The 25,907-nt window shown below is 33.2% G+C and overlaps 3 protein-coding genes across 4 annotated transcripts; 1 reads left to right on the forward strand and 2 right to left on the reverse strand.

Moving 5' to 3' along the window:
• The first annotated feature begins 2,701 nt into the window (after window positions 1-2,701).
• Window positions 2,702-7,825, forward strand: LOC129901044 (protein PHOX1-like). Of its 2 annotated transcripts, XR_008769745.1 has the most exons (4): window positions 2,702-2,751; window positions 3,020-5,031; window positions 5,122-5,350; window positions 7,156-7,825. XR_008769745.1 is itself a non-coding variant. In XM_055976158.1 (3 exons), the coding sequence occupies exons 2-3, from the start codon at window positions 3,081-3,083 to the stop codon at window positions 5,262-5,264; spliced, it is 2,094 nt and encodes a 697-aa protein (XP_055832133.1). In that variant the 5' UTR covers window positions 2,702-2,751; window positions 3,020-3,080; the 3' UTR covers window positions 5,265-5,409. The 2 variants fall into 2 exon arrangements, 1 of the variants encoding a protein (XP_055832133.1); XM_055976158.1 differs by lacking the exon at window positions 7,156-7,825 and having other exon boundaries at window positions 5,122-5,409.
• Window positions 7,826-8,258: 433 nt separating this feature from the next.
• On the reverse strand, window positions 8,259-12,994 carry LOC129901046 (probable protein phosphatase 2C 42). Its single transcript, XM_055976159.1, has 4 exons — window positions 12,365-12,994; window positions 11,072-11,442; window positions 10,288-10,524; window positions 8,259-8,864 (listed from the first exon to the last, which is right to left on the reverse strand). Exons 1-4 carry the CDS (start codon window positions 12,636-12,638, stop codon window positions 8,652-8,654), a joined length of 1,095 nt encoding a protein of 364 aa, XP_055832134.1. The 5' UTR covers window positions 12,639-12,994; the 3' UTR covers window positions 8,259-8,651.
• Window positions 12,995-22,156: 9,162 nt separating this feature from the next.
• Window positions 22,157-23,545, reverse strand: LOC129899378 (protein VACUOLELESS GAMETOPHYTES-like). Its single transcript, XM_055974326.1, has one exon. It carries the CDS (start codon window positions 23,508-23,510, stop codon window positions 22,692-22,694), a length of 819 nt encoding a protein of 272 aa, XP_055830301.1. The 5' UTR covers window positions 23,511-23,545; the 3' UTR covers window positions 22,157-22,691.
• Window positions 23,546-25,907: the final 2,362 nt, after the last annotated feature.

Genomic DNA, 25,907 nt, shown 5'->3' on the forward strand with positions numbered 1-25,907 from the left:
AGTAAGCTGGGTTTCAAAACTGCAGTCTATCGTGGCTACATCTACGACGGAAGCAGAATATGTAGCAGCTACACAAGCTAGCAAAGAGGCAATATGGATGCAGATGTTATTGGAGGAGCTCGGGCACAAACAAGAGAAGATTGCTCTATTTTGTGACAGTCAGAGCGCTTTGCATCTTGCAAAGAATTCGACATTTCATTCAAGGACAAAACACATACGAGTTCAGTATCACTTTGATCGTGAGAAGGTGGAAGAAGGCAGTGTAGATATTCAGAAAATTCACACTAATGACAACCTAGCAGATATGTTTACGAAACCGATCAACAGTGACAAGTTCATATGGTGTCGATCTTCTATTGGCCTAGCAGAAACGTAACATCGCAGTAATTGGGTAGAAAGGATGATGTGAAGACTTAATTGATTCTCAATTAAATCTTCAAGTGGGAGAATGTAAAAGTCAAAAAAGGGGGCAAAAGTTGCTGTGAATGTAAAAGTCAAAAAAGGGGCCTTGCTGTGAATGTAAAAGTCAAAAAAAGGGGCCAAGGTTGGCAGCAACTTTGTTTGACAAAGTTGGCTGCAATTTTGTTTGACACGGTAAGAAAATGCGTATACGCGTTTTCTTACTCCTATAAATAGGGTGTCTTGCCCTCATTTGAAATCATCCCAGAAAGAGAGAGTAAGAATACAAAGAGAGTTATACACCAAGATAAATATTTTAGTCTTGAGTATCCTCTTTAGTAGTTGTTCCTTTTACAAGAGAGAAGTGTTAATTGTTGTTTTCTCCTTGTATTTGAGAGCTGTGTACTCCATATAAATAGTGAGATCCTTCTACCCCGTGGTTTTTCCCTTCTATCATTTAGAGGGGTTTCCACGTAAAATTCTCTTGTCCAATTTATTTTTATTATGTTCATCATATCAAACTTTAGTTGTGGTGCTTCCTCGCCCCAACACTCTCGGTATAGACTTCATCAACATGTTTTTAGTAGGGTTATAGTTATTCACATTACTTAGCATCATTTTCAGTATTTTTTAGTTGTTTAGAGATTTCAATATATTTTTGAATTATTTACGATTTGTATAGAGTTTTGATTCAAAAGTTCAGTTAGCATGTGGGGGGTATTGATGTTAAAAGTAGAGGCTAAAACTGTCAAGCTGATTTGTTGGGACAAGTTAAGACATCGAGTGTCAGTTACGACTTATTTAGAAAAAGAATCGTGACTACGTACAAAATTAGATATTTCTCATGCAGTGAGAGTTGTAAGTAGATTCATGTTAAATCTTGGTACAAAATAGTGAAATGTTGTGAAAGGTTTGTCTTTGCAGGTGCTAGAATCAAGCTACAAGATTTTACTGATTCAAATATGGCTTGAGATGCTAGGTTTTGCCATTTCTTCTAAACTTTATCGATCATCGATCTAAGTTGTATAAGGCAAAAAATTATCCCGCATATTTTGTTTCATGAGATCGAATATGTTATAATGATTTATTTTATGGACATTTATATTATTTCCAGCCCAAATAAGATAATTATGACCTTCGCCTGGAATGTGAGCAAATATATCATGTCGATTGCTCAACCGGAAGCGAATTGGTAAAGGGATTTGAGATCTTAAGATTAATGAATCCTGATGTTCCGCCGTCCATTCCTCATGCCGAACGAGCTGGATCATTTTCGGAACCTTTTCTTAGCATGTTGCAAAACTGAAAGCATATTGTGAACTGTATTATTCTTTTATAATTTTACCATGTAATTTTAGTCTTATAGAATGATTTGAGGGTGAGATTTATCTTCATCAATAATGAATGTATGAGCAATTTAAACATTCTAGTCATATGTTTGGAAATAGAATCAATAGTAATCTCCTTGTGGGATTGTCAACTGGGGAAAAAAACATATAGAGTAGTCATCTATAATTTTCCATTTGAACGTATCAGAAGGTGACATGTGGACCAATTTCAACATATGAGCTCGGTCACAATTTTAAATTTATGAGTTCTCCTATGTGGGTTCACTCTTGATCATAAATACACCCTTAAAATCAATTTTACTTCTTAATTTTTGCACACACAATATTTACAATTTTAATGAATTATTTTTTTTCTAAACTTATAAAAAATAAATCCAAACTTAAAATTTTCTAAAATAATTATTACTGTTGAAACGATTAATTTAAAGGAAAAATTAGCTAATTACACTCCTTTATTTATCATATTTTCCATTACTTCTATCAATTTTTAAAAAATTCAAAAATTTATTCTTTCCATCCGGATACATTAATTCTGATTCATAAATTATCTCTATGTTCAACGTATCATGCTTTAAATACATAAAACTCTAATTAATGTATTCTGATTATCATATTTTTAAGGAAATTCTGTAAATTAAAAAAAGATAGAAAAAAATGAAAATAAACTCTTTGTGATTCCTAGAAAATCTACTAATTTAAAACCAAATTCAAAAGGTCCCCAATCAAAATTATGGGGGGCACGTCTTGCTAAAAGTGAACATGACGTGAATGTAGAAACAAACATGGAAGAGAATGGAAAAGAAAACAAATCCAAACAAACAATCATTGGAGATTTGCTTTATTTGTCAATATTTCCTTTTCTCTTCCACATATATCATTCAATTAATTGTTATCGACTATATATATGAATCAACGATAATCTTTTATTTCAAAATAGCGATATGCCCCGAAAAGCTTCCATATGATCTTTTTGTTGGGAGATAGTGTTCATCGTGTATTGGAGGTAATCTTAATTTTTCTTTCTTTCAATTGAGGCAACATTTCTGCAAGGTATTATCTAATTCCATGAATCAACATTTCTTTTTTTTTTTTGTTGCTGACTAATGTGGGTTCTTGAGTTTGATGAACGTTTGCCATTCATTTCAATATCGAACATGTTTGAAAGAACTGGTGTTTATTTCATTATTTTTGATCATTTCCGTAGCATCGGTTATGGTTATTTATTCGTTTAATTTGGTTGAGTGATTAGCATCTTTATTTCTGGTTTTCAGGACAAAATTATATGTTGATTTTGGGGTTACCCTAAGATTAGCTTATTGGGAGTGACAAACCATGGGGAAGCCCACTGGGAAGAAGAAAAGTAATGTAAAATCAAAGTCCAATGCTGGAAATGTGAAGGATGGCAAAGCTTCTTCAGAGCATAAATCAAAAGCATTTGATGAGGACACAGTTATGTTTATCAAGATGTCTAAAGAATTGAAGGAAGAAGGGAACAGGTTCTTTCAGAAGCACGATCATGAGGGCGCCATGCTGAAGTATGACAAGGCACTCAAATTGCTTCCTAGGAACCATATTGATGTTGCCTATTTGCATAGCAACATGGCTAGTTGCTATATGCAAATGGGGCGTAGCGAGTTTCCAAGAGCTATAAATGAATGTAACTTGGCACTTGAAGTTGCTCCCAAGTATAGCAAAGCTTTGTTGAAGAGAGCAAAGTGTTATGAATCATTGAATAGACTTGATTTAGCTTTAAGGGATGTGAACCATGTCTTGAGTATTGAACCTAACAATTTGACTGCTTTGGATATTGCAGACAAGGTTAAAAAGGAAATAGAAGAAATACTAAAAGTTGAAGAGAAAAAGTTAGTCTTACCCCTTCCACTATCTACCAATGTTGTAAAGGATAACATGAAAAAGAAGAAGAAGAAGAACAATAAATTTGATAGAAAGAGGATGGTTGAGATTAAGGAAACTAAGATTGATGAAGTCGACGAAAAGAAGGCCGAGGACAAGGTGGTAGTGGAGGAGAAGAGAAGCGTCCAGGGAGAAAAGCCGGTGACAAGAACAGTGAAGTTGGTTCTTGAGGAGGATATAAGATGGGCACAGTTACCAGTTGGTTGCAGTTTTCGACTTGTGAGAAACATAGTTGTAGATCGATTTCCAAATTTGAAGGGAGCACTTATCAAGTACAGGGATCAAGAAGGTGACTTGGTTACTATCACGACTACTGATGAGCTCAGGTTGGCTGAATCATCTGTTGATCTTCAAGGTTCTTTAAGACTCTACATCAAAGAAGTTAGTCCAGATAAAGAACCTATGTATTTGAGGGTTGAAGAAGACGAGAAATCGATCATCTGCAGATCAACTATAGTAAAAAAGGATGGGCACGTGGAGGAGGGGAGGGAACTGAATAAAGGGCCAACTTGCCCTGAGAACTGGTTTGTCCAATTCGCACGGCTATTCAAAAACCATGTTGGAGTTGATTGTGACTCGTATCTGGATCTTCACGAGACAGGAATAAAATTATATTCAGAAGCTATGGAGGACACTGTTACAAATGAAGAAGCAGAAGAGCTTTTTGACATTGCTTCAGCTCAGTTCCAAGAGATGGCAGCTTTGTCTTTGTTTAACTGGGGAAATGTACACATGTCTAGAGCAAGAAAAGAAGTATTTTTCACAGAAGAGGGTTCTGGGGAGACAGTTTCGGAGCAGGTTAAATCTGCATATGAATGGGCAGAAAAAGAATATGAAACTGCAGAAATGAGGTATGAAGAAGCTCTTAGAGTCAAGCCAGATTTCTACGAAAGCCTTCTTGCACTCGGTCAGCAGCAGTTTGAACAAGCAAAACTCTCATGGTACTATTTGATAGGGAGTAAAGTTGAGTTAGGGACGGGGACATGTGCAGAGATCTTGGAGCTATATAACAAGGCTGAGGATAGCATCGAAAGAGGGATGGAAATGTGGGAAGAGATGGAAGAACAGTACCTAAATGGACTCTCGAAATATGAGGAATATAAAGCTCAATTGCACAAAAGGGGTTTGGAGGGCATACTTAAATCATCTGAAGAAACTAAAGAGCAGACTGAAAACATGAGGTCTCAGATTTACCTGTTATGGGGAACCATGCTCTATGAACGTTCCGTGGTGGAATTTAAGACAGGATTACCAACCTGGGAAGAATGTCTAGATGTTGCAGTAGAAAAGTTTGAACTAGCTGGAGCATCACATTCTGATATTGCAGTCATGATAAAGAACCACTGTTCCAATGAAACTGCTCTTGAAGGTAAAATATGAGTGAGATAAATTGTTAACTAGTCTTTTTATGTTTTTCTTGAGTGATTTTCTTTAACATCTTGCACCTGTTCTATTCCAGGGTTCAAAGTTGATGAGATTGTACAGGCATGGAGTGAGATGTATGATACAAACAGGTGGCAGACTGGGGTGCCAGCTTTCAGGCTAGAACCATTGTTCCGTCGTCGGGTTTCAAGCCTTCATTCTATACTGGAAAATATTTGAATTGCAAAGCTTATGATACATTAAAACAAAGACTATTGGTATCACCTCAACAAGTTTATGCAGTGATACACTTCCCAAGTCAATATGTAAGTAACTGCTTCCTAGAGTAGTGCGTCCTTTACATGCTAATGCTATTGTGACTTAATGGTGGTGAGAATAACTCAGAGCATGTTACACTTGAGGTTTCTGATGCTTTTCCGGTCTGTTCTTTCCATTCTTGAACTATTACAAGAAAAATAAAACCATAAAAGAGTAACTCAAACGGTTGAAACGGAAAAGGAAGAAGATAATATTTGGAGATGCATGTTACTCTGAATAAGATTTCATGACATATTTTCTTGATTGACAATGTTATCATCTCAAAACACAGATTTATTTATGTATGTTCTCTTGTGATTGTTGTGGTCTGTCTTGGGCTTTTGCCGTATCATCACTTCAGTTACAAGTCAGAATGACATGTTAGCTTCTGCTGGAACAGGACAGAATAAAGGAGCTAAAATAGAAAGAAAGTCTATTTTTTTTTTGTATAGAACAAGCAGAAGTTAAATAGGATTGGCCAAGCTTCTGTGAAGCCAGAAGTGCGAAGCCAGAAGTGCTTATTTTTAGAGACTTGAGATATTTGGCCAAGCTTTTAGGGAAAAAAATATGCGTTCTTGAGAACAAAAGCTGAAAAAGGAAGCTTTTCCCAGAAGCACTTTCGCAACCTCAGCCAAGCACAAACTGGTTCTCTAATACCCTCAAAAATGCTTTTCAAATAAATTTGTCAAACACAAACTGCTCCTCTTTAAAAGTACTTTCTCAAAAAGCACTTTTCAAAATAAGCAGATTTTGAAAGTTTGGCCAAATGGGCTATAAATGTGAAGAATAGAGTCCTAATGGCAGAAAATCTGACAGTGAAACAAATCATGAGAAAATCTCCTCTAAAAGTGCTGCTTAGCAGTAACTGGAAACTCAGAAGATACTGATTTTAATCAACTGCAGCATTATCGAACCACAAATATTCAGTTATAGTTACCATAAAAAGTTCCTTTGATTGTCATTAATAAACACCCTTGCAGAAAGGGGATTTTTCCTTTGAGCAGCATCTTCCCAAGAACCCTGAATAATTTTTGTTTAGAATCCAGGCTCATAAAAAGTGCATTATTGTTGTTGTTATGCTAGTTATCCATGTCACAAAATAAACTACAAATCTACCTAGCACTTGAATGTAACTCTGCAATACAGTCCATTTTGCATGTTATGAAATCTTCACCAGCCTGTTGGACTTGGTAAGATTTTGATGACAAGGAAACCCGCAGCCGCTACTCTTTGGGTACGCACAGGGTAAACCCCGTTTCCATATAATAGCTCGTAAACCACACAAAAGAGGTAAACCGTTGAATTCAGACCTAATTTGCCAAAGCTAAAGTCCTACATAGCCTGACAATCCTAGTTTTGGCTGATGAAGATGTCATAAGTTGAGCAATGTCCTGTGCTCAATTTTTTTTATTGCATGCATAAGAACCTGTCTCTCTTGCTTTTGTTTTACTGGGAGAGGGATCATACATATTTTGTTTTTGATAACCGTGGTGTCCGGGCCGGCTTGTACCCACCTTGCCTAATTCCACGAGATACCTGTCACCAACAACAGGTACCAAGTAACTTTGTGCACTAAGGCTAGAGCAGATAGGAAGAAATGATTAGTGTTTTTGTCTCTGTTGGGATTTGAACCCGAGACCTCATGGTGCTCAATCCACTATAGTGATCACTAGGCCACACCCTTGGGTGCAAAGGGATCATATGTATTTGCTTTCAATAATAACTAATCATATACATATTAGATTACTACTGTTTGTTAAATATAGAAGATGTATCTCCTTCACTCATAAACGATTTTCTCATGTTCTTGCAGATTCTTTCTTGTGAGTTATTGTCTTCATGTTCTGCTATTTGTCTTTGCTGATACATCACCGAGTTTCATCTTTTGAAGAGATTAGTTTGTTCTACATGCAAAGGTTTCTGTATGATCATTGTCTTTTACAGTTTTTTGTTATTTTTGGATAGAGGACAAATGCAAATTAGTTGCATTCAATTTTCACACAGCTAGTAAACTATAACATTGAATTTGTAAGTCTCCTGTATATAGAAAATTGCACATTAAGTTTTCTTCTTCATTCAATCTCACAGATTTGGTATATAGCTAGCCTATAGATTTTTATGCTATTATTAATACTACCTATAGTTACTGTTAGCCGTTCAAATCAGGAAAAAAAGATTAAAAATTAAGAGAACAGAAAATGCTGTAAGCAAAAAAACAAGGATGTATGTCAACAGGGGCGAATATAGTGTATATGTAGGGGGTCAGATTGCTTGCAACTCCGACCTTGCATATATATGTGAAAATTTATTAGAATTGGTATATATTAAGAGAAGTGAACCTACTGCTTCAAGAGAGTCAGGTGCAGTCGGCCGTTGCTCCTCCAGCTAGTTAAACTCAAGTCAATTCCTGGATCCGCCCATGCCTGCCAACCGCCAAATCATGCTTTTGGCGGTAAAGAAAGCGAAGCAGGCTTAATATGGCAAATGGCTGCACAAAAAGTTAGATAAGGTTATCCAGTATAATAAGATAGTGGAACCAAAAGAGAACATGTAGTCAAGGATTTTTTATTTGTTTTGGGGGGTGGGGGTGGGGTGGGGGGGTGGGGAGAAGATCTCAATGAAATAATTAAAATGAGGTCTTCAATATCAAACTGTAGCTCACCTTGCAAGATGAGAAAATGACCCCAATCTCCAAGTTCTTGGAACCAACGCTGTATGCCTAGCCTCCATGGCCATTTAAAAGAATTGAAACCATATTCTGTGTGTTATTTGAAGAATATGATTTCTTCAACAAAGGACTAACCATATACACAAATCTCTGAGGACAAAATACTAAGATTAAATTCAAGCCAGCTCGTTTGACTGGTCAAATAATTGTTCTCTTCTAAGGGAAATAAATTTGTGACAATTAAACAATAAGAGCAGAGCAACTTCCTCTTTGAATTCAAAAGCCATCATTCTCTTGTGGCGAACCTTTTCCTTTTAACACTTGTAACATACGACAATGTTACAAGAAATTAACAAAATACTCCAGAAACAAAACCTAGTATACAGAATAAATTAATAATGAAACAAGGCTGTTACATAGAGGTTGATTGTATCCAAAACTTTTGAATTAGCATTCTTCTTGAACTCCATCTACAACAAGGTTCGAGAAATTCAAATTATAAGCCTCTTCAAAGGAAAAAAACACTCTTATACAGTGTAGTTGCTTCACTGATGTTGCTCCTGGAGCCGCATATCAAGGAAAATTTTGGTGTTGTGACAGAACCTCAGGCACTGGTAAAAAATAATATATTCCTTCAACAATCAGTGTTCTAGAGCACTGCGTATAGAAAGTGTTGGATCTTGCACAACGCCTCTACATATCAGGTCATGATTTAAGAATAAAATAATTACACTTATATCATCATGAAAGTGACGTCGGACCTTTTTGTCAATGTTTCGAAGATCCGAATAACGCATCTCTCTTTTTTTGGCAGCTACATGGAGAGCAGCCTTTACAAGCCTCTTTGCACTTCCCTGTATTTGCAAAAAAAATATGAGCATGAAAAAGTGAAGATGTGTTTTTCATGTTCAAGAATGCATACCAAAATACATCAAAAGGGGCAACGAGCTAAAACCATCTCTTTCGATAAAGTTATTCCTCCTCCAATCTAAGTGTATAACTATTGTTCCTTGCAATTTGCAAATGATTAAAGTCGACATATATATGTTAATGTGCATAAACACATATGCACATTTTGATGCTTTCAAAGAGAGAGAGAGAGAGAGAGAGAGAGAGGGGGGGGGGGGGGGGATCTCGAAGGGTAAGGCTTAATGAATAACTTTAAATCCATTCAGAAGCTGAAAAACTGGGCTATTATAGAAGAATAATCAAAATCAAATTACATAAAAATTAATTGAACCGAGAAGAGCAAAAGGATAAGCCTTCTGTCATTTGGCATAGTACTGAGGTACAGGGTTGTTATTATGGAGAGTAAAGATGATATAACTGTGAGCAACTCAATGGTGTTTTAAGGTTGTTCCACAGCTTGAGTAGCTTCAATCACGGGTCGGATCAAATATAAATGGGTCGGGTCAAATACTAGTGAACTAAATAAAATTTGGCTCTACCTCAACACAAACAACAAAGCAGAGGAAGTTAACAAATCATAACCTTGATGAGTATGGAATTAAGGAAACAAAGAGGATCGAGGATCAAAGGACCGCAGAGTAATTACTACGAATATGAGGTTAGGGAAAAATATCTCAAATTATTCCCAATAAATATATCTAAAAACTTAATTAGATCAAATATGAATGTCAAATGCGAACATGGAGAGAAGACTAAACTATGGGGTAAAAGGTTGTTAGCTGGACTCGAATCCATGAATCCACACTCACCTTGCAAAATCCTGAACCCCCTTTACCACTGAACCAAGCTTTTGGCTTATGCTGAGGGGGTTCAGCATTAAATATATACATATAAATCAAAAAATTAATCCTACATACACGGTGTAATTTTCCAATGAAGGGGGTTCAGATGAACCTCCTGGGCACCATGTAGCTCCGCTCCTGTTATGGAGTATATGAGGAAATTGACTCTTGGATGGTCCAATTTAGTACACTGGATGTATATAACTGTGTTTTTACTGATTCAGGTAGCATATATATTAATCTCTTCGGTTTTTTGTGTGGTTTGCCTTTAGTGTAAGAAGAATATAGTATTTTCCCTTAATAGCTGGTTAAGTTATAGTAGTTTGATTTGCTTTCATTTTGTAGACTTCTACCTACTTGGTAGTTACTAAAAATTATCCTTGAATTATCAAAAAATAAATAAATTATGTATACCTTCAAAAGTAAGCATGTATTTGAAGTAATAGTTTTGACATAAGAAGCATATTAAGCATAAATTTAACTGAATATGCAGGAAAAGTATAATGTTTTGGTGTATAGAACTTACTTTACGAGGATGACTCTTCACAATTTCAACGGCCTTTTCATTGCTCAAGTGCTCCCATAGACCATCAGAAGCAAATATGAGGAAGGAATCATTTGGATGTAGAGGATGTTTTAAAATTGTTGGAGTGGCCAACAGAATAGGCATATTAAGGGGTTGAGGAACTCTGAATTTTCCATTTGTTGGTTCCCTGCAAAACTTTGTGTGTTTAAGATACACATCACCAATGGATCTTGAGACCTGCAGTCAATTTAGGAGAACGATTATTAAGACATAAGTTACAGACTAGAGAATGAATTCTAATTTTTATCCATGAAAAGCAACAATTGTCCATGAAAGCATGACATACAGGTACAAACTGCTCAACCATAACTAATGACATTCTCAACTAAGAAAAAGAACTCTTTATTATACCGATAAAAATATAAAATATTAAAATCCAACAGTAGATATTCCGAGACGTGTATCAGTTTTTCTTTAAAACATGAGGTCACTTGAAAATTAAAATTTGCTTTTCTAAACAATATTTTAGTTTACTTCAGTTCATTATTCACCATATGGCCATACATAACATGGTAATTCTCCAGTAAAAAGAAGGCTGACGGAAGCTCAACTATATACTGTAAGTGGCCATAGCATATCAAACTCTGATATTACAGATGCTGATACACATCAAAGCTTCTATGCATATCCTTTATAAGCATAGGAATATGGGAAAATTCAGGGAGAACTTGGAAAGTTTTTTCCTAATTTAATAGCAAGAAACTTTTCGTATAGTTGACCTTACCTGAATTATTCCTTTTACCCTCCAAACACCGTGTCTGAGAACAACAATTTGAGAATCATTTGGATGCAAGTCCTTTAGCTCCCACCTAACAGACTCAATGTTGGCATTATGCTCCGTTGATAGCTGTATGGCAGCAATTTCCCCAGTGCTTCCAACCTTCTTTCCAAGGACTACTCGAGAGTCACCAAGATTTGCTACAAAGAGTGTCTGCTGATATATAGCTCCAACCAGGCAGCATGCCCCCACTGTTGCTAGCTGTGGTCGAGAATTCCAATTTTCCGAAACAACAGAAGTAAACCCTCTCTCTGTCTCAAGAAAGGCCCTTTGAATTGTCTCCTCTGTGATGACACCATTTCCTTCAGCTGATATTGCTGCATTAAGAGTAAAATCCATGAAACCACTAAAAGCTTTCCTTTCCTAATGTTCAATATCTAAGTACATTTCGTCACCCTAAGAGCTTTGGTCTAGTAGTAAGAATGCAGTGCATTATGTGTGCCATTGACCCTCGTGGATTTCTTTATTATCAAGAAAATTTATCCAACATATTTCGGCGTTTCAAAAATGTCTGAGGAAAAAGGGAGCAATCAATGAAAAACTTGAGCCCCCTGGTTTTAGGAGTTGGGGAGATAGAGATGGTAATGGAGCAGAAGGGCCAAATGAAGACCAACCCACTACAATATTTCACATGATCACATTAGCAAAGTAGATGGTAGGAATTTCTATGAAATAATTTAGGAACACTTTTCACTCTAAGCTCTTTATTTATGCAATTAAACCCAAATTGAGCGTTGACTAGATTTAGTAAAATTCTAAAATGAAAGAGGCCCGAATAAAGTGGAACAATACAAAAGATTCATGTAACTGAGCAGGTGCCCTTAGTTAAGTTCCTTTTGTCAAATAGGTTCATCTTAAGGTCAGTTGTTCAAGTCAATAAACGTGAAGGCCCTTCTCACTAAAGCTCAAGCATTCACTTATCTAGTTAGATACCAACGTCTTGGGACTAATGCGGAATCCACTCAAGGACCCCTCCCTGCCCTGTAACTTCAACTAATTAGACTTGGGGCTAGTCTTGCCTCATTCTTGAATCAACCTTCCCCACTTAAATTGACATATCCTAATACTCATTAGACTTGGGGCTAGTCTTGCCTCATTCTTGAATCAACCTTAAATCGACTATCCTAATTTAGGAATGAAACACAGTTAATTGACTAAAGATTGTGTACATAGCAAATTTAACATCTTTTTTCCAATAAAACAGACAAAAATAGGAAATTACAAAGACAGAAGATGAACCTTGGAAATGTCGAAGTAAGTGATCACAAACATAACGAGCAGCTTCAGGTCCACCATGACCATCATAGACTCCAACAAAGGTTCCCAATGGACCAGACTCAATCTGGCTCTGATCCTCTAAGACCTGATTGGCTTGCACAATTGCCATGGAGTATTCCCCACTCCCACAATTCCCAATGTCATGAAACCACAACAACCCATCTTTCCCAAATCCACCATTGGAACTTTCACCACTACATTCACTGTAATTCAAACATCTTGGAAGGAAATTCATCAAATCAAAGTTCAAGAATCCCACATGGAGCTAACCCCAAGTCGAGAATCCTACTACCCAACTTCCCAAATTAGAAATTTTCTTGAACCAATACGGTTTTCTTTTAGGACAGTTACTTACAGATATGTAAAGGAGTAAAAGGATAGTAGTTTGGGGGAAAGAGAAGGATACAGTGGGCCAGAGGGAGGTGGGAGGTGTTGGTTGGAGGAGGAACACAAAATAGAATGTGCCTCATTCTTATTTTGTCGCCTGCTAATTTTTTTCAGGTGCTTTGTATCTAATATTGAAATCGATTAAATCTGATTTTGCTCTCGAACTCAAAATGTCTGATCAAGCATTGAAACATCTCTCTACTGCTATACGTACTCTCATTCTTATGTTCCCATCACAAAATACTTTTCTCACATTCCATTTCTCCATACTTAATTTAAATAATCTTTACAATTAAAATTAATTTAATATTTTAAGAATATATAATTTGTTAATCATGTGTTATCAAACTTCAAGGTTCAAGTTTTAACGTTTAGTTATGGCTTATGGTTATAATATTTTGTATTTTTACTCAAACGTTTGGTGCACTCATTTCATCTCTTATTTTCTTTGATTTTTATACTTAATTTTAGAGATAATTGTTAAAAATTTATCTGAACTATCTTTTTTTTTTAGTTTCATATCTAAACTATTAGGAGTGTGAGTTTCATACTTAAACTATTATTTATTAGTTTGAGAAACACACCTCTCTCTTTTATTCCATTTTTATCATGGTATATGTACTACACTCTCTCTTTCATTTAAATTTTTTTGTTACATTATACTCCACATGGACAAAATATTCTATCTTAACAAAATTAAATAAATTATTAGAATTAGTTAAAATTAAGATTAAAGTATTACTATCTTCCGCCTAAAAAAAATTATAAAATAAAATATAATTTTTTTTCTTACCTCACTCCGCTATTTTTTCTCACCATACCTCTCCCCCCTCCCCTACCTCAACTTTTTAGTTTTATTTTTATTTGTTAAATTTCTTTTATAATTTTGTTTTAATAAACTCTTACTTCATCCCCCCCCCCCTTCAAATAATAATTTAGATATTTTTATTTATTTTTTTTAAACCAAAATTTACCCCGCCCTCCCTAACCCTCAGCTTTCAATTTTTTTTCTCGTTTTTTGTTATATATATGATTTTAGGAAAATATTTTTTTACTTGCCGCAAGATTTTTCTTAAAATAAAAATTTTATTTGTGTTATACTTGGTACGCAAGTAGGAAAAAATATTTTCCAAAAATATATGTACATATTTAAGACAAAATGAGAAAAATATAAAAAAGTTATATCAATTAAGAGCGGAGGGTTAGATGGAGTGGATATAATTTTATTTTTTAAAAAATAAAAATAATAACATTTGTTAGGAAGGAGTGGGGGGAAGAGGGTGAAGTATGAATTTTTTTTAAAAATATTTTATAAAATAAATTTAAAAAATTTTAAAAAATAAAAGGACGAGGTTGGGGGGGGGGGGGGGGTGTGCGTGAGGAGAATATTTTGAATTTTATTTTTTTAAAAAATAATTTCTTTTTAAAAAAGTAAATTTCTTTTATAAAAAATAATTTCTTTTTTTGGGATAGAAATACTTTAATCTTTAACTTTTAACTAATATTAATAGTTTATCTAATTTTTATCAAGATAAAATATTTTATCTATGTGGAATGCCACGTGACAAGATTTTTTAGAAAAATAGAGAGAGTAGAGAGAGTGAGGTGTGTTTCTCAAACTAATAAGTGATAGTTTAGGTATGAAACTCATACTTTCAATTGTTTAAATATGAAACTCAAAAAAAGGAGATAGTTTAGATGTATTTTCAACAGTTATCTCATAACTTTATTATATATTTATATTATGACTCATAAAATGATAATAGACATATCCCTTTCGTTTTTTTTAGACAAAGTAATAAAGATGCTAGTTTTAGAGCCCGTTTGGATTGACTTATAAGCTGTTTTCAGTTTTTTTGAATGTTTGACCGGCCAACTTAAAGTCATTTTGTGCTTAAAATAAACCCCAATAAATAATTGAGTTTGTTTGAATGGAGTTATTTTAATCACCTTATAAGTTGAAAACAACTTATAAATTTTAAAAAATAAGTTGAGCTACACCTACTTATTTTTTAAAAAAACTTATAAGTTTCTTAAAATAAGTCTATCCAAACAAGCTACTAGTTAGTATAAAGTACCTAAAATTAGAAAACGTTTAAAGAATTATACTCATATTGATTAAATTTGTTAAGAGTGAACGTATCTGCGATTTTGATATTAATTGGAGGGAGCCACTAGATAATGTATAATTGGAAAGATAATTTGACGATTATGATAATATGAATTAGGAAAAAGAATATGAATTAGATGAACACCCACTCGTATAATAATTCGAACTTCAATTCTATTTCATAGGGGATCTTGGTCCTTTATTTATAGTTCTTGCATTAACCGGTCTGGAATTAAGTATAGTTATATCACAAGCTCATGTTTTTATGATCGTAATCATCTCAATTTGGAGCTCAACCTCCTTATGTACCTTCTACTCTGTGTGTGTGTGGGGGGGGGGGGGGTTGTATGCCGATAAAAGTATTGATATTTATAAAATTTGTAAAAAAAAAGTTAATATATTCTCACATAAATTTGACGGAGGCGAAGGTAGGATATATGTAGATCTTTTTTGAAAAACTATCACACAAATTAATGGTTGCAAAAATGATTGATGATTGTGGATAACTTTTTAGTCTTATCTCTCAACCCGATTTTGTGTATTATATACAATAATAATAATAATAATAATATAATTCTACTTTTAATTTATTTTTTTAGAATCGCAATTAAAAATGATTGTTTTTAAATTTCTTGGTGAATATCTTTAGTATTTACATATTTATCACTTAACTTGTAGAGTGTCCATCACTTTTTGATATAGGTTGTGATCTTAATGACAATGATTATTTAGGTGTTACATGTCATTGGATTGATCATATGAAATTTGCAAAAACGTATTATTGATTAGAAATTTATTGATGAAAAACACATTGACACTTATATATCTATAATTGTTTTATCAATTATAGATTTTTTGGTCTTATTGATAATGTTGTAAGTATCACCTTAAATAAAGTTTTTGCTAATACAACTGCAGGTACTATCTTAAAAAAAGTAAAAAATTTGCCCAATAATTTTATGTTAGATGTGCATGTCATATTTTTAATTGTATTGTGATTTATTTGCACATTCCCTTTTTAGAATTTAATATGGTTGCTCTTACATCTTTCGTGCACAAAAAAAAAGTAAAATTTGAAAATTTAAAGAATGGTGTATTTAATGTAATTTTACCTTACAGAAAAATTTTTTAAAAAATAAAATCGCCACTAAATAACTTTATACAAAATGCTAAAAGTTGCTTATGAATATATCGTCTACTTATGCAAATGGTATTTAATGGCATAATGCTAGCCTTAGATGTCATATTGTTGATTTTGATTGTAATTAAATTCATGAGTTTAATAATTTTTTAAAGAAAGGTTATCATGCTATGAAATAATTTTCTATACTATTCTCCTATTATACATTATACAAATATTATGATATATTTATAAAATTTCAATTCTTTTTGCCAAATATAAAAAATAGACGAATATGCACCATCCATTAAGGAAATAAGTTTAACATTTACAAAAAAAATATTCCTATAATTTCTGAAACTGAACAATCAAGTGTCAAAGATTGCCAAACTAGCATATATAAATGTTACACTACAATATTTTTTGAAAAATATAGAAATATGAGCAATTCTAATAATGTACATACTCCTTCAACTTCCAAGGCTAGAGTGGAGTATGACCCATTGCAAAAATAGGGAAGCATATATTGATCTTGATTCAATTGATAATGAACATAAACTTGATGTTTATCTTAATCAAGGGTCGTAGCAAATTAAAAGACTAAGAATTGTAAGGACTAACTTTTAGCATAGAAGAAGGGGCGTGGAAAGAAATTTCTAATATTTTTAAAAATGGCTCAAGATATCGTGTATATTAAATATCATCAGTAATTTTGAAGAGCATTTTTAACATGATAAACTTTTAAATTGAAGATCACAAATATTCATTAGTGGAAAACACTTATTCTAATGTTGGATCAATACATAAAGAAGAAAATCTGACCGATCAAAATTAACCACCCAAAAAATTAGAACATTAATGAAAAACTTTGCACTAAAACGATGACGACATGGACCTCATGGAACAATAATAATCATTATCAATTCAATTGGAACTTCTCGAAAATATTGTACAAAATTTACAAAAAAACAATTATAGAAGATAATTATATTAATATGATCACTTATAATTTGCTACGAGACCTAATTTTTACAAAACTCTTTCTAGAAGGTGATTGTGTAGATTAGGTTATGTTGTTTTAGGTGATTATATAACGATAAAGACTTTCGCCTTAGATTTTTTTTTTAAAAAAAATGATCTTACTTAGTTACTTGACTTACTTCCTTTTATTTTGTTGAACTTCATACTTGAAATTAGTTATTGCTTTTAAAAAAAAACTAATCGTTCCTATAGTCTATAATAAATAATTAAGTGCTATAAAATTGTATCAATAAATTATCAGACTACCAGTCTTTTCTCTTTATAAGCACTAAAAATTGTATGTAATAAAATATTTTGCTACAGAAACTTTATATTTTCTAAAATTTTAAGTTTATTAAAAAAAATTTAGTCAGTAGTCTTTGAAAGCTTTAAAAACTAGCTGTTTAAGTCTTTACTTTTTAATCTTTCAATTAAGTTTGAAAGATATTTAAAAATTATTCATTAGATTAATATACATTTAAAATAATACGTAATCTTGTTGATATAACTTTTTCTAATTTTAGTGCTTAAAAATTTTAATAAATAAAAACAAAAAAATTCTGGTAAAGCCCCGTCCCGTCCCTTTAGCCTAGTGGGATGGGACGGGGTGGGGTCTCCATACCCCCTATCCTGGCCCGGTGGTGTTCCAATCCTGCTCAATCCCTTTCTAAAATTTTCCTATTCCGTCCTGTTAGAGTATTGCTTAAGAAAAATAAAATGTCACTAATTACACATAATAATTAATGTTGACTTGAGCTTTATTAGCCAAATACATTATATAATCTTGTGCTATCTCTATTTTCATGAATACTTATTAGAATAAACTCAATTCTCATGTGAAGTCAACGCATTACAACCTTATTCTATCTTGATTTCTATGAGTATTTTTAAGAGTAAGCCTAATTTTCATAGGAAAGCCGGCACATTATGAACTTGTTCTATCACAATTTCCATAATTTACTTTCATCAAATATGATCTTACTACTCTTATTTCTTACCCAACCACTAATAAACTAGTCGCCTATTGATTATATATATACCTGATGATACTGTGATAAGTTAATTCTGTGTGACCTCTGTTCACGGCATCCCTTGCTTATCTAAAAGGAAAAAAAATATCTGGTAAACTGTCCAAACACTATGCAATATTCTTAATTTTAGCTGAAGTTTTTTGTCTCAACTGTTTAGAGGCAAATCAAATCAAAAAAAAAAAAGGTTACAAAAACCATTTGGGTCACATTGTCAATCAACAGAATCAGCTAAACATGTAGAACAAAACATAATTGATGAACTCCACCACCACTTGGTCTCTACAATTCAAAACAAAAACAGAAATTATGTCGACCATGATGTTTTTTGTTTGATCACACTAGTGTCAATATCAAACAGTTAATTTTTCCATGAGCACTTTTCTTGATTTTTTGTACAGATTGGATGTCACAACTAATTTGGGCATGTAATCTATGAGACATTAATCTGGACATCCTTGGTCATTGCAGACAATGTTGTACCAAATGAGGTTCATGGTCTCACCAAGTGGTAGAGAAACCCGGAGTCATTTGACACTACTTCACGAAAAATAATTATTTTATTTATAAATTGCGATGAGATGTCCATATAAATGCATGAAATTGTTGACCGTTTCAATGGAATTTTTTTGTTCTGATGAGAGGAGAAATTACCAGATGTTTAGCATATTACCTCACACTTAGCACCAACGAGATTTATAATGTGGTATATTTTTTTTTTTATATGTATTTATTTTGTTGTCTAGTATCAATTTGACTAAATTGAAATTTGAGTCATGTAAGATTCATTAAAGAAAAAAATGTTCTTTACTAAGATTTTTTTAATTTTCAATCCGGAACCTTTGATTTAGAGTATATGCATCATATCCATCCTATAGACTTAATTACTACACTATTTAATTGTTTTTATGTGAGTTTGTCGCGACTACAAGATTTTGCAATGCCCAAATAACTCTAAAATTACTCTTTTCAGATATTTGAACACCTCAATGAATTTATAGAAATTTTTAATACTTATAAATATAAGTAGAATTAGTTAGTAATGCAAGTTATTTGTACGAGTAAAATTAACCCCAACAAGTTATTTAAGTGATGTTTATTTTTAAAAAATAATAAAATTAGTTGGAACAGTTGTAACGGAAATCCCTTTTCAGTTTTTGTAACCAAAATGCTATTAAAGAAAAGTTAAAAACTAAAACACTATTAGAGAAAATTTTCTTTGACATATATATATATATATTGTAACATCCCCTAAAAACGTTGTATACGATGTTTCAATTTTTGCCTAAACATGATATAGCCTCTGTATTTTGGTCATAACTTTTCATAGGAATATCCAAATTGAGTGATTCAAATTTCTGAGTAACCACAAGATCATTACCTACAACTTTTATGAAGACCATATTTTAAGATTCGGAGGTTAATTAGGTCAAATAAATTAATCTTTGTAAGGTAGGATGCTGTGACGGAAATGAGTGTTTATAGAAGAAAAATCATATCTCACTGTAGGTTTATCCAAATTGGTTGATTCTTGAACGATATGAAACTAGACTTCCATATCTACAATTCTTATGAAGACACCAAATCCTAATAAGGAATTTATCTTATTCAAACGTAGCTCCCAAAAAAAGTATTCTGTCAAAGATAACTCATTTCACCTACCATAGAAAGATCTAGATACATTTGACATCACTCATGACATAAATTGTCCTCCATTTAACATCATCCATGACATCAATATATTCCACTAAATTTTCAGATTTTTATTTATAATTATTTTATTTATTGTTAGGTCATCTTTCCCACCTATAAATACCCACCTTATTTCCTCATTTTATTCATCAAAGCTTTCTCAAGCAAATCTTCTCTCTATACACTTCTTTACACATTCTCAAATATAGTTTTAGTTCTTAGTAGTGAAGAAATACTATTTCGGTAATTCATATATTCCGGGTAGTACACAAAACGTTCCGGCAAGGAGAGAAGCTAGGACTCAAGAGTGGTCATTAAGTCTTCCGGTACCAACTAAAGCTTCGGTTTCCAGGTATGTAAGGCTTCAATGAGAGTATTTCTTCCACTCTCATGTCTAAATTATTTTGATTATATGGTAAATTATATTTATTTTCTTTAAGCTCTACTCTAAGTTATGTGGGTATTTATCCATGGGTTCTTCCACCCATGTAGTCCAAAAACTCTTTCAATTAAGTCTCTTGATTTCAAGTAATATTTTCTTATGGTAATTCTTAATTTTATTAATAGTATGAATCATGGTTAAACTAATGATTATTGTTCTATTTTGATGTAACATAATTTCATATGTATGAATTGATGGTTTACAAGTAATTCCTCTATTTATCTATTTAAAGATTCTTGAAACTCATGGTGGGTTGTTTAAAGCATGATTTTTAATTAATGGATTTCAAAGTATTTATGTATATTTATTTACATACATATTTGCAAGTTGAAGTGATTTGAACCCACCTAGTTTTACTATGTTTTTAATAAAGTTTGACTTGAAAGCTTTGACTCCAAATAAATGTTTATGAAAGCAATATCTATGATAAAAAAGGGAGTCTTATGAAATGAAAGAATGATGAAATGATATGAATGATGGATTCTTTATGCAATAAGTACAATTCTTGCATATTTGAATTATCAAATGTTTTAATGAGCTATTCTACCGAATATGATATTTGAATTTTCAAGTTATATGCTATGAATATTTTGAAGTATTAAACTATTCCGTGGGATTGACTTAGCACCGAATGAGGCATTGAAGTGAGATTCGGTAAGGGAATCCTAGTAGCAACCCCTTGTCTCATTAACTATGTGCCAACATAGGAGCCCTTGTAGGCTTAGACTAATGGATCCATAAATAGCCCTTAAAGTTAAAGTTAAAGAAATGAATGAAGTTGACGGAGTTCTACCTGGCAAGTAGTCTCCCCGGCCAACGTAGGGGGTTATGTTGGATTCCATGTAATAGCTCGCATGGTCTTAAATGTCGGTTATGGTTAATTTCCCACAAAATGAATATTTTAAAGGATATATATATGATTTATTATGCATACATTAAATTATGTTTCATATTACATAAATGTTTTAATGTTTTCTCAATGTTCATGCATCCTTACATACTTAGTACATTCAAAGTACTAACGCATACTCTTTTGCCTACATGATATCACCATGTAGGGATCAGTGCTCCTCCTCATTCTCCTCCACGTGGCTAGTTGATATTCCATTGAAGACTACTTTTGGTGAGTTCCCATGTTCCGGGAACAATACTCCTTTATCTTTCTAGTTTATGATATGTTAAGATATTTTACTATGGAATTTCTTCTATTATGATTGAGGGTGAGCTAGGGACTTGTCTTAGCCCCGTTAAATCTAATAGTTAGAGGTATTGTTGGACATATGTAAGTTGAAGATTTATTATGATTTCCGCTTGTTTATTTATCATCATTACCTATGAAAGGCTAAAAGAATGCTAAGAGGCTTGTTTGAGGTACTTTCGGGTTCCTCATTCGCCATGTCACGTCTAGGCCCTAGGCTTGGGTCGTGACATATATATACCCCCAACCCATTTTGGAGGATTTATAGTGTTTCCACACTTACCCTCCAATGTAACTCGAACCCAGAATCTATCGATCGTGGGTGAAGGTGCTTAACCAACTGAGCAACCCTCACTTGTCCTTTGACATATAACTCAAAGAAAGAAGGGTTTGGTGTTGATCTAATAATTAATTATTCCCTTTCTGAAAAATTAATATTAGTAGTAAATTTCATTTTAATGAAATTGAGTACACAAGATGTGGCAAAAAGCAAAGTTAATCGATGTGGTCTTCCAGCTTATACTTTTAACTTGACAAAATAAAAAATTCTACTTACCTATTTACATAAATTTATCGAGAAGAATCTCAACAATTCAGTTACGTTGATTGACTATCTGAACTTTCACTTGGTGAAAATTTAATTCCCATATTGCAATTCCCTTTCTTATTTTTCTTCCCCCGCTAAAAAAAATAAAAAAACGTCACGACTAACTTTAATTTTTTAATTTGTGGACTAATAATCTTTGTTAATTACAATACAACAAAGACAAGTATATTATTTAACTTCTTTTCCTCCGAGAGAACTTCAAATTTTAAAAATATGTACCCAAAAAAATAAAAATATAACAACAGAAGACTTACTTAATAAACACACACAGCTTATTATTAGTACAAATTAATAACAGCTGACTAGTTAAGATCGTCGCCATATTTTTTTTTTGTTATCTCATCACATTTAGACATATAGTGACAATTGTAGGGGTAAAAAGGGGTCGATTTAGGCTCCTTTACTTCCACTAAGGTAGTGGCGCTTGCAGGTATTACTAGCTCCTCGCGTGGTTCACCGATATCACTGAACATTTTCCTTGAAGCAGAGCATAGCGCGCTTTAGATGCTGAACGAGAAAGATCTGTCGTTTTCTTTTGATTTATACAATACGAAACTTAGCACTTATTTTCTTAGACAACCTATGCCTCATTACAGGGCCACCAAATTAGCACACACCTATTTTTATTTTATTTTTTCAAATTTCTATAGCTGCATATATATATATATACACACACACTTTGATTTACTTGATTTTAAGCATATTAAGTCTCTCTTTAATCCAAGAAGGTTCAAGTTTACCCTTAGCACAGTTGATATGTGCAACATCACTAGAATCCTTGTTATAATACAACCAACCTTCCTTAGACACCTTCTTGTAACAAACGTTGCAATATCGCCGAACATAACTATCACCCGTAGGAAACGTGTAATAAAGTCGAAAAGTCGATGCATCAGGCCTCTTCACGATGCTGTACAATGTGGTACAAGTGACATGAAGATCAAAATGGCATATATCACAGCAGTAGAGAAAACTTTGCTCAATGTCTTCAGAACAAGCGTCACATGTCTTACCGCAGTGCTTGTAGTAGGACGGGTAACGAAGTGTCAGAGGGTGTGCTGGATGTGCATCATGCTGGATCTTCTGTGGAAGATCGAAGCACGATGCATGCACATAAAATCGACAATTTTCACAACCGTAACCCGACCCAACAAGTTGGAGCCCGCACACTTTGCAGTTAGTTTTGGAGTGTTGTTGGAAGTTGTACTTGTTCAAGTTGTGCGGATGGCTAAAGTGTTTTATCTTCCCGTAGTAGTGCTGCGTCAGCCCTTCATCATCGGTACTACTGTCTGAATAGTCCACAACAGGAGAACGATTAAGGTTAGTAGTCAATTGGGAACGACCAGCACCAGCACCACCACGTTGATTGTGGTTGATCATTGTCGTCATCATTTTTATAAGCATTGAAATATCATTCACGGGACGAGGTTGACGAATAAGATGCTTGCCATCATTGTCGTCATCGCTATTAATAACCGTCTTATGAGATGATCGAGCGTTCATTTTTTTTCTTTTCTTCTTTGCGTTTTTGTGTTTTTTTGGCGTATATGTGTACAGTATTTATAGAGGTAGTTTAAGTAAGAGGAAAATATAAAATCCCTAGTCATAGGATTCGTGCTTAAATTGGACGCACAGTATAAAGTTCTGATGAGAATTAATACTCACATCGATATATCGCGGTCATATATATTGAGAGAATGGTTTGTGCTGACAAACATAAGTGACCTTTATTTACGATGTACATTTTTATATACTATTGTTAGGACCAAAATAATCAAGTGTCATACACAAGCTAGTACACGAGAAATATATCATGAGAGACACAAAAATTTAACGTAGTTGGATCAATCGACCTATATCTACAAAAAGAGATGAGCAATCCAATATATAAATGAGAGTACACAATATTGAGAGAAATAACCTCACACAATACACTCAGAATAAAAAGAGTACGTAACACTTGTATCTCACAAATTCTCTCCCTAAACAATATTTTCAAAGCCAATAAAACTATATTGTGAATACTACCAAGTTAAAAACAGTGAGCCTCTATTTATAAAGTAATAAACTTTTTCCTAATAGAAAAATGACTACTCAAATATCGAAACTTTGTATATTAATTCATTAGTATATGTCATTGCAGTTAGTATATGCCATCAGCCATATTATGCTTATTTGAAAGAGTTACGTATAGACTTATTATCACAGGTAGCTCAAGTACCTGACGTTAGTGGCGTGACTAGAAATTTCATGAAAGATATTTAAATATTGAATAAGTAATTTTATTTTTTTTGACAAATGGTTGTACTAAAATTTGTAAAATTATATTATGAATTATTTAGTAATTGACTTTTTTTTAGTGAATGAATTCATTCAAAAAATTTAAAATAAATATGTACTATTATTTAGTTATGATGAATTCATATTTAATATAATATAAAGTGAACGGACTGAGAATTAAAAAACAAAAAAGAACAGAAAGAGATAAGAGAGTTTAGCCTAGAAAGAAATCACGTTCAGGCTTTAACCTTTCACTGTCTTTTGGCGACTGACAACAATAATAATGAGACACGAAGATCAGCCGAGATTTTTTTTATAAAAAAATCATTGCATGTGGACATTTTTGATTTCGATTTTGAAAGAGTTGTTGAATTATTTTTAAGATTTATTCAAAAAGTTTAATGGAAAATAAAAGAAAGCCAAAGATACATCCGGGTGGCAATCTAATTGGTTACTGATATGTTTATTCTCTTTAGAAATTTTTGCTACGAAATGAGATCTCTTGGCCATTAATTAATTAAATAAAAGAAAATTATTTTCTTAAATCTTTTGTCACGTGTAAAAAAAGATAAATATATCTTGTAACAAAGTTATTAAAAAAAATTGTAAGTGGCCTACAAAATTAATTTACCTAAGCACAAAGCGTCGCCTTGGATTTTTTGAATAACCTTAGCCACTAAGTGTCACAATCCTGATCCATCGTGTGTGGCACCCACACTAATCCTTCTGTGGGAGAACCAACACTAACCCACTAAAATATACTATTTACCGGAAACATGCATTTCAACAAGTGTAAACACTTAAAATATAGTTTAAAGCTGATTTTCCATAAACTCAGGTAATTTATTAAAAACATGCGAAAATTAACTCCCTAGAACCTGAAAGTCATTATACCAAAACTCTATCTAAAAGTCTAGAATAAGGGGATGCAACTCCGAAAATTATAAATATAAAAATAAGTATCTGGAAGTCTGAGTCCTAAACGGAAGGACTAAGAACTAAGAGGAATTCACGACAGCCTGAAAGAACTGGCTCAGTATCCTTGAATTCAAATGGTCACGAATCTTCTAACTGAGGTCTCTCAACAACCGCCTTAATATGCTCTATACTCAATAAAGAAAGAACAAGTGTAATATCAGTACACAATTACAGTATATGCAACCATTTCTAGTAAATGATATTTGCACAAGAAACTACAACTTAGTAAAACAGGTAATACACAATCACATCATGGTTAACAACACTAGACTCCCAGTCCTTACATTTGAATCAATAGACACAATGAGCATGATCAATCGCATCACAACAATCAAATACGGTCCTCTCATGGAACGCATACCCAAACTGTTAGTGTACCGGTGTGGTACCCCGTTCAAATAGTCAGTATACTGGTATGGTATCCGTTTTAAATATAACAACATGACACTCGATCCAATTGTACTTGGTAACCGATCCCAAATGTATCACCTTGATACTCGATCCAACATGAAATCACATTTCACAATTACAATCACAATGAATATCACACATATTTGTACAATTAAGTAATACATCCATTGCATGCAATCTGATCATAAATGTCATTTCAATTCATGTTCTTTCCTTTTCCCCCAATCATAT

Source organism: Solanum dulcamara, chromosome 8 (genome assembly GCF_947179165.1).
Source record: "Solanum dulcamara chromosome 8, daSolDulc1.2, whole genome shotgun sequence".
Classification (NCBI taxonomy): domain Eukaryota; kingdom Viridiplantae; phylum Streptophyta; class Magnoliopsida; order Solanales; family Solanaceae; genus Solanum; species Solanum dulcamara.